A 14845-nucleotide genomic window follows, 5' to 3' on the forward strand; every position below is an offset into this window, starting at 1 on the left:
TTAAGGGTCGCAATACCTTATAATTATCGGCATTATCACCCGCCTGCGACAAAGTAAGATCGACAAACATTTCTGCTAATTGTTTACCATAGTCATCGATAGACATTTCGTTTTGTTTTAAACTTAAGAGTTGTTTTTGTAAACATGGCACTGACTTTTTTGGTAAAAGCTCATTTTTCATATCCGTGATTAAAGCGTCAACGGTAGTATATTCTGGTAGCAGCTTTAGTTTAGCTGACTGAGAAAGCCTACTTTTTAAGACGAAGGTTACCAGTTTCATTTTTGAATCGTTATCGAGAAGTGATTGATAATACTCAATACCGTCAATTAAATTCTGAATTTCATTAATATCATCTTTCATTACTGGTAATAAACTCAAAGCCGTTTTTAAGTTAAACTTCTCCATCTCGGACATATTAGTATCACTACACAATTCTAAAATTTCTGCATACAATGCATCAAACTGGCTACAAAATTTCTTTATAGTTATAAGATCGTCGTTTTTTATGCTCTCCTCAATTTCTTCTAAACTATCCAAAAAAGTAGAATAATCAGCATGCACAGCTTGTGCTTCAATCAACTTATTTTTAACAATTTGTCCTACTCTTCTCTTAGGACCGATTTTAATTAAATATTGTCTTATAACAGTTAACTGCTTAATTAAATCTAATAATTCATCTGCCATACTAATTCATAATTAAAATTAAAACATATATTCGCCTTAAGCTATTGCTACGTGATATGCTAATTATAAACCAATTAAGTTCTAATCTTACTCATTGTCCGGTGAGTAGGTACAGACGGCTACACATGGCACAGACGGTTACAACGCGCACTACACTTTACACTGCACTTTTTATTTCGACGCTTTTGTTCATTGAGCTGTATATAGTCCGTATTCCGCTACAAAAGTTCAAACACGCACGTAGTTAAACCTCGTTTTCCGATTTCGGCGTCCGGCGAAAAATCGAGCTCCTCAATGCGTGCCCGCGAATCTCCTCACGTATCCACCTTTTGTGGCATCTTCTATAAAAGTAGTATGCAGCACCCAAGCATATGATACCAAAGATGCATACCACCACGACGAGCAGAATATTTGTGGTATTTATACTCTTAACCACCTCGGCGCTGTTGCTGGAGCCCCCGGCAGCAGTCTGGGCTATAACGACCTCTTCTTTTGTTTGCGAAGACCCCATCTTCGTTCCACACTTATAATTTCATATTTGCAATGAGTCCCATGTCGAGCACCGTCTTTAATTTTGTTTTTCACAGCCAAAGATTTAGTCCTTGATAAATAAATGTAACACTTTCGCGCGCGGTAGTCACGGTCGCGGACGTCGCGATAGGCAGCGCGCAAAGCGCTGCGATGGCAGGATCGCCATATGAGGATGGATGTCGGGAGGTGTATTGACACAACCAGATTCTAAATAAGACTACTCTTTATTCATAAGATCATTGATTATATAGCATTGAAATACACGTATATAAGCATGTATAGTTCTATACACTACAACCTCTACGAAGTATATTAGCTACATCCATACTACGGAGACAGAAAGGCGTAAGTATTCTGATTTTAATAATAGGTTATGAATTAGAGACTCTTACCGACGTAGCACCACGAACGTGGCTTATTAGCACTAAATGAGTTAATTAAAAAAAAAGAACCACATAGGGACGTGCGCTACGTTGTGTAGCTCGTAGCGGCAGCGTTTTCCTACTTAAATAGTAGTAATAATATTACGTAGGCATTGAACTGGAGACCGATTCGAACGAATAATTGAATGCTCATACACACAGAACATTATTAAAGAGGTTGAATGGCTATCGCGCGCAGTTAGTATCGGAACCAGTGTCGCCGCTCGTTCCTCTCCACATTTACTAACACTCGCGCAACGGTAGTAAACACTTGTGTGCCTGGTGAATGGATACGCCTCCTTTAGACAGATTTGATGTCTGGCTTCTTAATCTGAAGGTTATTGTGGCGCAAAAAGGCATGTTTGCTTCGTTTTCGGTCAGCGCGGGCGAGTAGCATGCGAGCGTTTGCTCAAAACCGGCGGCGACACGTACCCTGCTCGCATCGCCATTCTAACTTGTTCTGTGCTCATACATATCCACAACATTTTTTTAAAGGTCAAATACCTGTCCAAGCCAAGTACGGTATAAAAGCAGTTAAATAATTATCGTATGTCTTATTATTTGCTAATTAATCATAACAGTTGGTTTAACATCACAAAGGTTGTAGTGAAAAGATACGAAAGCCAAATTAGTTGGCACATTTGTCGGATTTCCTCATTAGAGATAACATTTGTCGGGACCCAGCGGTGTAGGGTCTCGAAACTTCGCAATAATATATAGTCAGGAAGTTAATGGGGTAGATAAACACAACGATCAGTACACGGGATACGGCCGACTAATGAACACTAAATTCTGTGTACGCAATCTCGCCCGTTTCTGTGCTTGTTATCCTTTTATTTCTCATTTCTTTTTGTATCTTACATAATGCCTGCGATAAATTTATGGACGTTAGAAGACATTGGCGAACATAGTGCAACGTTGTATGGTATAACTAAACGTATGAAAAACGATTTACGACAGCATAAAATAAGATAACATTATTGTCATTCTACGTGGATTTTAATCTACATTTACCCTAATCTTAGTTTTGTATGCTAGTAGTCAGCTTTCCTCACTATTTTTTCCTTAAGCGAAAAGCGACTGGTAAATATCAAGCACATATCAAATTATATACCGTAGGTTCATAAGTTCCGAAAAACTCATTGGCACGTGCCGGGGTTTGAAAGTCGCACGCTCTTTAGCGCTAGGCTACCAACGCTTTATCAACTTGAAAATCGTAAACATAATATAAATAAATAAAGACATTTAAAACAAAGAAATTTCATAATGACGTAGTAGTTTTTTTCATTAACTATACGATGTAGCGTTGTATAGGTATCAGGGATCAGAACCGGTTTTTTGCAAAAACATCGAAATAACCATATTTTTCGAATTATTTTATACTCGAAATGTAGGACTCAGTTGTGTGTTTAGGTAACGACTTCGTATTATTTGATTGCCCAATTAGAAATTAAGTAATTAGCAAAGAACGAAAAAATACCGTTTCCGTTCCCATACAAAAAATACCGGTATCCGATCCCTGGTAGGTATCTCGTATTTACTCGTAAAGCGCCAGAAATCCAGCCACAAGCCAGAAGAACCGGTTAAGTCATGAAGTTCCCGTAACCGAGTCGTAACCTAAAACCAATTCCAAAAGCGATTTTACCCCAAACGAACGTAAAACACATCCGTGAAGCTGTGATTGCATTTCCTAGGCACACAATAGGTACAGGGTAACCCGTTTACGGTGTGTTGTGTATCGGGGCCCGGGGCGGTGTGCTCTTGGCAGCTAATTGAATAAACTGGTACGTGGAATTAGACAGAGGTATCCTTATATCAAACCTTTACGCGCGTTAATCCGCTTATAACAATTGCGTCTTAGTCGTCGTTGTGAAAATATCGATCGAGCGGAACTTAAAGTTGCCTAAGAAAGATTGTGAGTATAATAACATAACACGTAATTCAAAGATGAAAACCGTTTCTAACCGCCAAGCATATATTTTTTTCAATTTCATTATTTTTTTCGAACACGTTACGACGCAAACGCAAATGACCTACCTATTAAGGTTCAAAAGAGTTATTTCTTAAAACTAGGATAGACAGACAGACGGCTGCAGGTTTAATAATAGCGCTAGTATTCTATGACTCAATTGCTAACCAACAACTTTAATGACTAAACTTGTAAAACGAAGTTTTTTAAACTGTCGAAAGTTGAAAACAACTGTACCTAAAGTTAAAAGAAAATTCGTCTAAGTACCTACGAGTACACAAAGTTACAAAGTAGACACCCATTAGGTTTTAATTTAGTTACTTCATCTATCTTTATCAATCTCCCTTACAGATAAAAATAAAACCAACCGGCTTTAACAATTTATCCGCGATAAGTATGCTCTCTTTTACATACTTTTTCAATTCTCGTACATTATTTTCATGTAAAATATCTAACTCGGATCGCGTACGCTTTGAATTATCTATTTAGTACTTTTATACATATAACGTGACGTTATATTCTTCATTTATCACACAGATACTGAACTCTTGTGTACCTATTCTTCTTGCTAACAAGTATGTAAAATTACTTTGCAGACGTCATCACAAATAAACAAAATTCCGTTCCGTTGAAATAGTCAACATAAAATACGTATCGCCAATGTTTAGTTTAGTTTTCTTATCTCATCGATACAAGTTTCATCATATTTTGTACGTAAGATAGAAGTAGTAAAATGGCTACTGTAGGTATACAGTGACGAATGTCAAAAGTGTCCTTACCATCCGTTGAGTGGGACTAGCAGCGGCTTGTCATAACCATCGCACCACGCCATCGCGGCGGTGACGAGCGTCGCTAGCACACCGCGCCGCGCCACCGCCGGGCGCAGCCAGGCTATGATCTGAACAAACAATATGAAATAGCTGGTTCCTGGTTTATATCATTTGTATCTCGGCATTTTTTTTGTTGTCCCCTACACTTTTTTTTCAAATTTGGGATTTTTTATGTTATTTCTACTCAAAATCACGAGCTCTTTCTATCCTAATAGGAGAAAAAAAGTGTCCTAAGGTTTTTATTTCCATTACGTCACCGTTTTTCATAGACTTTGTATGGCGGTCGCGGAATGGAAAGATCACTTTTTTTCTCCTATTAGGATAGAAAGAGCTCGTGATTCTGAGTAGAAATAACATAAAAAATCCCAAATTTGAAAAAAAAGTGTAGGGGATAACAAAAAACAAAAACGCCCATCTTATGTTTGCCGAAAAAGATTAGTCAGTCCTAAACAAATATAAATATACTTGTATTATATGTAATTTTTCTCATTAAGCGACAATTCTTTGAGAAAATTAAGTTCTTTAAACCTAAATTAATTCATCAACGTCTAATAGATGTTTAAACTACTATTGTTTTAGAATTAGTTTAATGTGCGTTCTTCTAAACTTCTTGACAATATTTTGAATGGTGTAAAATTAATACCAATGTAGTAAAAATAATAAAGCGATATGTTTGTATAAATTAGTAAAATTGTGTCGTGTTCAGATTTTAACACAATAATTTTATATTGTGTATATAAATCGCATTCTAAAGCTGAACATGTAAGTACTGCATTTATTTCCCTTTTTCACCCGAAATTGGATATGATATACAGCTTGGTATGAATAAAGTGTTGTAAAGACAGTTCTTTTTACACTCCACCGAGCTTTAGAGAGATGTTTGTTTTCCTCGACTGAAATAAAGTAGCGTCTTATATCAGTGCGCGAGCGTGCACGATGTGCACATATATTATGTTTCTTTATTTACCTTTTACGTGACAACATAAAAGTAGGTGTTAGTACATTTAAAAAAGATTTACATCTTGAAAGCTCCAGCATTAAAATCTTTGAGTTAAAGTTTTATCAATGCACTTGTGATATTCAAAAAAGATTTAATTTCTCCTAACCTACATGAAAAGTTAATTTTTTTAATATTATTAGATATACTTAAACCATGGACCACTTTTGTATTTAACAATAAATAAATTTAAATATCTTAAACCGTCCTTAACATTTTTTTTCTACGTTTTCCTATTATTAAATAAAAAAGTATTCGTATATTATCTCGGAAGCACCTCAAGCGATTTCGATCAAATTAACCCTTTACCCGCCAGAGTCTGATATATAAGACATTACATATCCAGCTCATTTCGCCACAGTCTGATAAATAAGACAAAGATCTGATTTGGTTTTTACAGCACATTTATAACTCCCGTAACTATGCCAAGCTTACTCTGCGTGGTACAATTACTGTCGGTGGCGACACGAGCACGCTCGATCAAAAATTGCTGGCGGTTAAAAGCTTAATATATACGTGTACATATTATGTTAAATAAATATACGGGCTTAGTTTCGAAGGTAGAAATAGTACATTACTACAGAGGCCGGGACAAAAGGGGTTGCCCGCCGAAGACATATAGAAGACGATAGGTTTGAGGCGGGCAAGTTTTCATTATGTAATTTGTAAATTAAATAAATGCTGAAGTTACGTGGTTTTATATACCAAATTAACTGCATAAAGCTATTATCAATATTTTGTTATAGCCGGCGGCTTTCCTAAAACCTAATTTTGACAGCTCCAAAAGTTTTCCTTTCGGCGAGCCCGTTTTGATGGAATTAATGTCTTTGTTAACGTCAACCCTTTCTATGCTGATTGATATTTGAGTTTGTATGGAAGTTAATTAAGAGTTTATTTCTCGGTAAATTAGATTTACGTGTTTAAAAAGGTACGGAATAAGGACGGTTGGGGGTAAGAATCATAACTTTTTGAGGGGCAACATTCTTTATACAGGATATTAAATTAGTGAAGAAATAATTTTGACGGTCTCTTCGGACGGCAACTTGGGAGAAACTGTGATAATCATAACCATTAAAACAGGAATAATATTTTTGTTAATTATACAAAAATTGTTGTTCATACTTGAAATGCCCAGGGTCCTTTATTAAGGACAGAAAATATTTTATCAAAAAAGGCCCATCCCACGAAGATAACATGTTCTAAAGATACAGATCTTGTAATGATATATATATATTCTGAGCTAGTTATAGGACATTGGGTAATTCGTGTTTATAAGAATATATAATATTTTACTTGTATGTATTTACTGTCTGTTATATTTAGTAGAGATACTTTATACGTACGAGTTTTAAAAATGAAACATAGGTACTATTATAATGTACATATATAAATCGATGACGATATTTTCTTCAGTCACGCGAGAAAAGCGAGAGATATGTACGTATGTATTCAGTTCCCGTCAACCGCGTGAATTTGGCTTGCGTGAAATGCCGTCACAAACGCAGAATTTATCAATCAGAACGTAGGTAACAAAGCTGACGACATCACATTTCACGCCTAAGTAGGATGAAACCGAATGTTTTTTTTTATACCTTTAAGTTAAATAGGCTGCTGTTAGGAAATATTTCCTTTATAAAAAATACATATTTCTCGGTTCAGTAAGGGTTTACCTGGGCTCCTAACTGCATGGGATCGCGAGTAAGGATATCGCTTGACTTCTTGACCGCGCCGTAGACTAGCTCCACGTCCCGGTCGAGGATGTAGCAGCGAACGTGTTCCAAAATGCATCGGAGATAGGACACAGTCACGGTTTGTACCTGCGTAAGGACAGAATAATATGGTTTTCACACCTCCTATTCAGAAAAGAGCTTTTTCTTCCCTGCTAGGAAGGATCAAAGTGGCACTTTTCCTCCCTGCTAGGAGGGATCAAAGTAACACTGTTCTAGTACACTATTTTTACATTTTTTTGCACATTATTTTCTTAGCTTAAATAATCTGTTTAAGCATCAGATTGTGTCTTCACTAAGATTTTTTATTTTCCTCATAGTTGATGTGAAAAGCAGTATGTGTCACACGGTATCTCAAAATTATTTCGTCTTGGGCGTTAACACTTGAATCCCTCATTACGCTCAGGATTCTACTTTAGAATCCTTTTAATTATTATTGTAGAATCCATCGCTTCATTCAGAATACAACGTACGCCCTTGACGGAAATATATCATTTTGATCCCTTGTAACACAAACTACTATTAGGTACATGATAAAACTGATTAATTTGTTAGATTGTTTGCACCTTTTTCTTTCTTTAACGTATTGAGTGCCATCGAATGCCCCTGGGGGTCCACGTCGGCAATTTACGAGCGAACTGGTTAGAGCGTAGCAAAACCTAGCTTTGCATAGCTTAATGAAATTTACTTCAAAGATGTGACATTGCTGACTTGCCTCTAGAGAGTCCAATCTTAGCGAGCTCTTTGTCTTAATGTTTAAGCCTAATTGAGCCCTAGACAGAGTTACCTATGGCAGCAAAAAATATATACTCTTGTTTTTGTTGTTGCTCATTAGGATTTCTACTCAAAAGGTGCCTAAAAAAGCAAAATAAAAACGATTTATTTAATTCAGATTTATAATTCCATTGTTAGTATGTATTACTTAAACTATACCTATAAACTAATTGTTAGTCTAATTAAAACATTCCTGCCTATAAAATTTAAAGTAAACTTTAAAACGATTGATCTAAACTATTTTATGTCCTTTCCCGGGCCTCAAATTATCTTCACACAGAATTCTATTTAAATTAATTTGTAACAGACAGAGAAAATTATCTCCACACCGAATTTCATTTAAATTAATGTGTAACAGACAGAGAGATTACTATTTATAATATTAGTAGGGATTAGCGTACTGAGAAACTACAGGATATTTTTATCTTTCAGACACTTACCGCTGCCAATAGAAAGTCGAAATTGCAGACAGTTAGATCCTTCAGCTTAGAGAAGTCGCCAGCTAGCAGCAGATGCAGCCAGGACTCCTCGACGTGGCGTTGCGTGAACGCGGCCGCTGTCCGGGTGCCCGAGTGGAATGGCGTCGAGTCCAGCAGCGCGTCGTCCTCGTCTGCGCAACCTGACACAAGTAGAAGTAGGATGAATAATGTATGTTATAGTTGGTTCTCAAGGCTCCTTCAAAACGGTAAGAAGGATGACGCCGGAGTGGCTTTTAGTGGGTATATCTCCTCACCCCTCTCAATAGGAGAGGACGGCAGCAGGAGGGAGTCCCTCCCCAATGGCTCCCCAGGCCAGAGAATTCGTAACGCATTTTACCACTCTGTCAACAAAAATAGGTACCTGGCTAGTTGGCCACAGGCACACAGGCAGAAGCACTAACGGATCATAACTATTATGAGGATCTGCAAAACATTTTTGAACATTTCTACAATTTTACGTACTTAATACAATTTATAAAATCAATTTAAAAACTAGAGATAAACTAAGTCTTGTAAACCTTTTTTTAACACAGAATTTAGTTACATCCGCTATCAAAAAATCGTATACAAGTGAAGTACGAAATTAAAAATGTTTTAATTAAAATACAAGTTCTAGCCCTGGTTATACACCAGAAATCTTGTAATTTCATAATTTATGAACTGTACTTCCACGAAATACTAAAACACGTTTGCTTTACGTAAAACATTCCAGCGGCTAAAGAACACGTTGCTGCATAAATTCATCGAGATCATGTAATACGTAGATAGTTTGGAAAGTTGAGCTTGAAACGCTGGAACGCTATCTCGAGCAACTAATTCAATTTGCAATTGCGTTGCAAAAATGAAGAACAATTTACCGATATCGGATTTACTCGACTGCCACTCTACGTCTCTCACTACGACTCTCGGGATCGGGTATCATGTGACTCAAAGGAGCTTTAGTTACGGATGTTCAAACGACATTTTAAATTTACGTTGCAACTTTTGCCCGGGAGCAATGAGACCGTGCAGGTAAATTGTGCAATGTAATTTATTATGATGTTTTATAGTAAAAACTTATTAATATATGGTATTTTGATGTATGGTTATTCAGGGCTAAACCCTCACGGGAAAGAAATCAAAATTATAATGATTTTTTTTAAATAATTTTCTACCGAGCCTTAATCCATTTTTAATTGGTGTGGGCTGCCTACCACCGGGATTAACAGCTTAACGTACCTTTGTAATTATGGAAGCGCAATTAAACACGATCTACAGTAGTTATCCACCCGAGTCACCCGACCGGTGTATAATGAATGTAACTTGACTCACAATATATCGACAAAAAAGAAGGCATAGTATAATTCCCTTAGGATATATGGTTATCATTTAATTTGTTTTGTTATTGCAAGCTTTGTCTACTTACACGTAGCCGAGCCACGACTACATCTTGGACACCCGAGTTAACACCTTCAGTGTCCCAATCTGGATTGTTAACCTTACGGCTTTGTAATAGAGGCTTGCCGTGACCCATATACGGGTCGTGTTAAGAACAACAGCTTACCCGGCTCTTGAGTTTCCGAAGTATCCGTGTCGTCGGGGTCTTGCAGGAAATTCGCAAAGTGCAACGCCGCCAGGTCGGAGTGCGCGTCTCTGAGCGCGCTCTGCACGCGCACGTAGCGCCTGCGCGCGCGCGCGCCCGCCGCCGCGGCACGCCAGCGCCACGTGCTTCTACCCGACACTACGTTCTCTGCTATGAGAGGCTCTGACAAAGAAATGGTGTTGTAAAGTGACACTACCTAATTATTTAAATTATAAATATAATATTATTTACGCTTTATGGTACTATATGGTACCTAATAAGTATTCTGCTCCACTAGTAATGGGCCACTACGAACAACAACCGTATGTAATTTTCGGAAATTCATTTAATTTATTACTAGCACCGTCTCCTAATGCGTACTGGGATAAGCTACAATACATATTCAATGGTTGATATTGACAGCTTTTTTATTTGAATGACCGCGGACATACCTACCTTTAGTAGGTAGGTACCAGTCGCAGTATGGCAACCAAATCGTGATAATACTTATAAAGCAGATATAAATATGTTACAATCTTTTATTTTACAGCTTAGCACAGTTAAATAATTTATAGGTTCGGAAATAAATCAACATTGACTCGTTAATAAACTACATTCATTTGTTTTATTTTCTATAAGCTAGATAGCGGCAAGATCAAAGAGTTATACTTAGTAACTATATTGGTAAGATACTGTATGTATTTATTTGTGTAAGCGATGAAACTTGTTTGTGAAATTTCCTTCCCTCGAAATTAATTTATCATATATTGCGGCAACGCGTGCGTCGCGGAATACCTAAATCCACTAATTGGAACAGATGCCGCTTGCAAATTTATGCTCAGCTACTAGTTGAGCTTATGCTCAACTACATTTAAATGAACCATGCTAAATATGCCAAAGCTGCAAAATTAGATATAAGTTAATTCGTATATTCTCCATCTTGTCGCTTCAAAGTATCCTCGTTAAACATTTCATAAACTGATACAGTATCCCAAAACTTTTAATGTAGAAGATACAGAATAAGTATTTCCAAGATTCTTAGGAAAGTTAACGTCAGATTGTCACTTACTCATCATATATTTGGCGACACACAAAGTAGAAAAGTTAAAGTTGGCATCCTTCAGAGTAATAACCGCGTCGCTGTTACTCGTTGGCATGAGAAGTTCCAGCAACTCGAGTTCCGTGAGACCGAACTCCGAACAAGTTATATAACCTAAAATCACGACCAGAATTAATTGCATCTTAACAAATTAGGAACACGAGTATGCGTAAGTACAGTGGTATGTAGATTAGTTTATGTACCTGCTAATTTACTAAAGGCTTTAGATCCGAAGACGGCTTCTAATTTATCAAAGGCACTGTCGATGTAGTCTCCGTAGCTGTTGTTCTCTGGTGTCTCGGCGATGGCATCGAGGAGATGGTAGCTTTGCTGCACCTTGAACTTCTCCTTCTGCGCAGGTGTCAGTTGCAGCTGCTCGAGCGGGACTGCACTCGTGCACACCAGAAACACGTTCCGAGGTAAAGACATCGGTAGCCATGACAACCCTGTCACTATGTCACACTCCAGCGGATTTACCCTATGCACGTTGTCAATAAATATAAGCAAAATCTCATTCTCCATGTCCTCGCATCTTCTCAATAAACTTTGAAACCAATTATTAATATACAAAGGATCAAAACTGGCGTCTTTTGGCAAGTAGCCTTCCGGAATGTTCAAGATAATAGATATCTGTTGGCACATAACTCTCAAAAGTTCCAAATTGTAGGCCGATCTCGGAGTGGAAGCCGAGAACCTTATTATTCTTAGAACAGGCTTGGGAAAAACTTCCTCACATTTATAGTACAAATGTGTCAATAAAGTACTTTTCCCAGATGCATCCGGCCCATATATTAACACTGGAGGATGTCGCGTCCGGTTTTCGTAGTTTTCTGTTGCGTTGCTTAGTATACTCTTCGCTGCATCCTCGATTTGCTTAACATTTACCTTATACTGACGCCTATGTTCTATACATATTCTAAGATGAGTGATGTGTTCCAAGAAAACTTCCTGAAACAAGAGGGACGGGACGAAGTGAAGTTATTGATAAATTAAATCGACGGCCTTTCAAAGAACTTCAAATTGACTTGATTGAATTTTACTCGAACTTTATCAATTAGTTTACGTTTGGCGGTAATAATTTTTTTGTTCAATAGGAATTAAACCGAGTTAGGTTGAAGAATTTAACCAAATTAATTCGCCAATGCGGTAAAGACTGTAATTAATAATATATTTCACGGGATTAGTTTCCTTTAACTTCTATAACTGATACTAAGCCGTTTTGATTGCCAGCTAAAAAAGAGTGTGTTAAGTTACTTGGACAGGGAAATAACGGTGTTATTAGAGGGTATTTTACCTGGACAGTCTTTTTCCTTCCCTTGCCCTGGTCGGGCTCAGTGCTGAGGCTGTCGTCGAGCAGCGCGCTCACGCACGCCTGCACCGCCTCCCGCAGCGGCGCCAGTCTCTCCTCGTTGTCGGATGCAGCGTCCGTCCGAGACGACTCTGCTGATGACGACCTGGAATATACAACATCTATGGACGATTCTCAGAGATGACGTTCGGTGCCTGACTTCGGTGCCGAATTTTATTTTTTACTTATTTGATACACAACTTCATTTTCTAAAATCTAGCCTTAGTATAAAAAATATTGGTAGCGGAGGCCTCCATTAAAACCTTATAGTTTTTATGATATTTGAGATTTAAAAAAACACCGAAATCATGTGCAGGCACTGAAATCAATTTGCCTCACCGAATTCAAAAATGCTTACACAGAAATCATACTTCAATTTTATATCTAAATTATATTATAATCTATTCATATTTTTCATTATTATTTGATGATAAGTGATGTAGCGAGGCGAGGCTAATTATATCGCATAGCTTACATAAATTTAATATATATAGTACCTTTGTTTACTCAAGATTTTAAAATAACCAAGTTGCGGCTTATGAAACAACATCTCTAGAAGATATCCCACACTAATTGATTATCCTCATACAATAGGGCGAAGTATGGTCCCGAAACGAGTTGCAGACATGTCGACCACAAATTCGCACATACTTAAGTGCCATAAAGAAGAAAATGTTTGTTTCACACAATCCAACGGCACACTCATCAAAAAGAAACTTATGTTACCTACACCCGATAAACAAGATACTTTTGAGTGGTGTTCAATGCTCAAAAATATTTAATGCACTTATAAAACAATGTAAACAATACGGAAAACAAGTATTTTGCTAGACTTAAAAATATGTAGCATTTTTGAATGACAGAGTTTTAAAGCGTGTATTCCCTCAATTTAAAACTATTTGAATCTGTTGACTAATTCTTAAAGATCTAATCACCTATTCAAACATCAAACATCAACATTTATTCAGCAAATAGGCCACAAGGGCACTTTTACACAAATTTAGTTTTATTCAATGTGTTGAGCTAACACATTATTTTGGTATAAAGAATATGATCAGTTAACTAATACCTTATGCGTGAATACCGATAATAACTCCGATATAATGCCCCACCTTGAGTAATAATTTTTTGTTTCAAAAAATCTGGGTGCGGGACACGCCCACCGACCATCATTTTTCGCATTTGGATATTTTTTTCATGTATTATATAAATAATAAATAATTAGTTTGATAGTGTCCCAGACAGAATATATGCTGGAGATCATGCCTGAATTAATTCAGATTTATTGAACAGTAAATTCAATAAATTTTTACCCCGGACACGTAAAAATGGCCCTCCTCCAACCGCCCTAGCTCCAGCAAGTGACCTCGTAGTACAACCGCCCTAGCTCCAGCAAGTGACCTCGTAGTACAAGTGAGTTGCTTAGACTTACGAATGTAAAGTGTCATTCAATAGGACTTGCTAACTATGTAAACAAACCGCCATACTAAAATTGACACTGAATGTCAAATTACTAGTAACTTTTGTTTACATAGTTAGCAAGTTCTATTGAATGACACTTTAGCTACATTATCCAGAACTAAAGTAGTAGTAGTATCGGCTCTTTGATTTAATAATAAGATTCTGATTTGTAGTCTTATAGTCAGACACCAATTCTGTTTTCGCGGTCTAACAGCGACTAATAAAATACCATTTAGTACCTATAATGTAACAGATACCAAGCAAGTATATCTAGGTACCAGGATTATTGGAAAAGTAGTGGTAGTATACTATCGCGGTTCGACTATTATAAGTACGAGTTACATATTAAAAATTCACTTACTCAAGCCTAATGATATGATTCTCAGGTAAAGTATCTTCTAATTTTCTTTTTAGTGCTTTTAACCTAGAATGCGCTAGAACTGCGATCTTCGAGTCATCCGCCTCCAGCGCCGGGCAGTCTCTGAAGACTGCTATTACGCCCTTAGGATGGTTACCGGTTGATAGAAGGTCTGTGAAAAATATAATGGATTGAATAATCTAGAAGTACTTACCGAAACATGTAAAGACAAGAGCATTAGAAATAGTTACATATTTACAAAAGGTATTTCTTATAAATAGAAAAATAAATATTCATTTTACTGTTAAAAACAATACCAGCTATACATATAAGTAGGTATTCCTTGCACAGTTTTAAGTTTGAAATGTCTCATACGATACTAGCACATTTACTAAAGTCTATTTTTTTATTCGGTAGACTAAAATTACATTTCATAGTATGAACATCATGTGTCATTTCATACTATGAAATGTCATTTTAGTCTACCGAATAAAAAAATAGACTTTAGTATTACAACTTCTAACCATAAAATCCGTTGTATTTGCAACGAAAACCATTACTAGGAGGAGGAAAATACCATAAATAAATATACATTAAACTTAAA

At 36.9% G+C, this 14845-nt stretch overlaps 2 protein-coding genes across 2 annotated transcripts in view; one reads left to right on the forward strand and one right to left on the reverse strand.

Annotated features, from left to right (window-relative positions):
* The window catches only part of LOC134650225 (isovaleryl-CoA dehydrogenase, mitochondrial), a 178625-nt gene that overhangs the window by 142715 nt on the left and 21065 nt on the right, over positions 1–14845 (forward strand). The gene's annotated exons all lie outside the window — the stretch shown is intronic.
* Positions 1–14845, reverse strand: part of LOC134650321 (protein qui-1) — a 147072-nt gene that overhangs the window by 37554 nt on the left and 94673 nt on the right. The window contains exons 7-14 of the mRNA XM_063505282.1: positions 14245–14413; positions 12369–12528; positions 11278–12022; positions 11045–11188; positions 9958–10158; positions 8376–8554; positions 7105–7251; positions 4387–4505 (exon numbers count right to left, since the gene is read on the reverse strand). Of these exons, the coding sequence (XP_063361352.1) occupies positions 4387–4505; positions 7105–7251; positions 8376–8554; positions 9958–10158; positions 11045–11188; positions 11278–12022; positions 12369–12528; positions 14245–14413 (1864 nt within the window). The remainder of the gene's footprint in view (positions 1–4386; positions 4506–7104; positions 7252–8375; positions 8555–9957; positions 10159–11044; positions 11189–11277; positions 12023–12368; positions 12529–14244; positions 14414–14845) is intronic.

This window comes from Cydia amplana, chromosome 8, assembly GCF_948474715.1.
Source record: "Cydia amplana chromosome 8, ilCydAmpl1.1, whole genome shotgun sequence".
Classification (NCBI taxonomy): Eukaryota; Metazoa; Arthropoda; class Insecta; order Lepidoptera; family Tortricidae; genus Cydia; species Cydia amplana.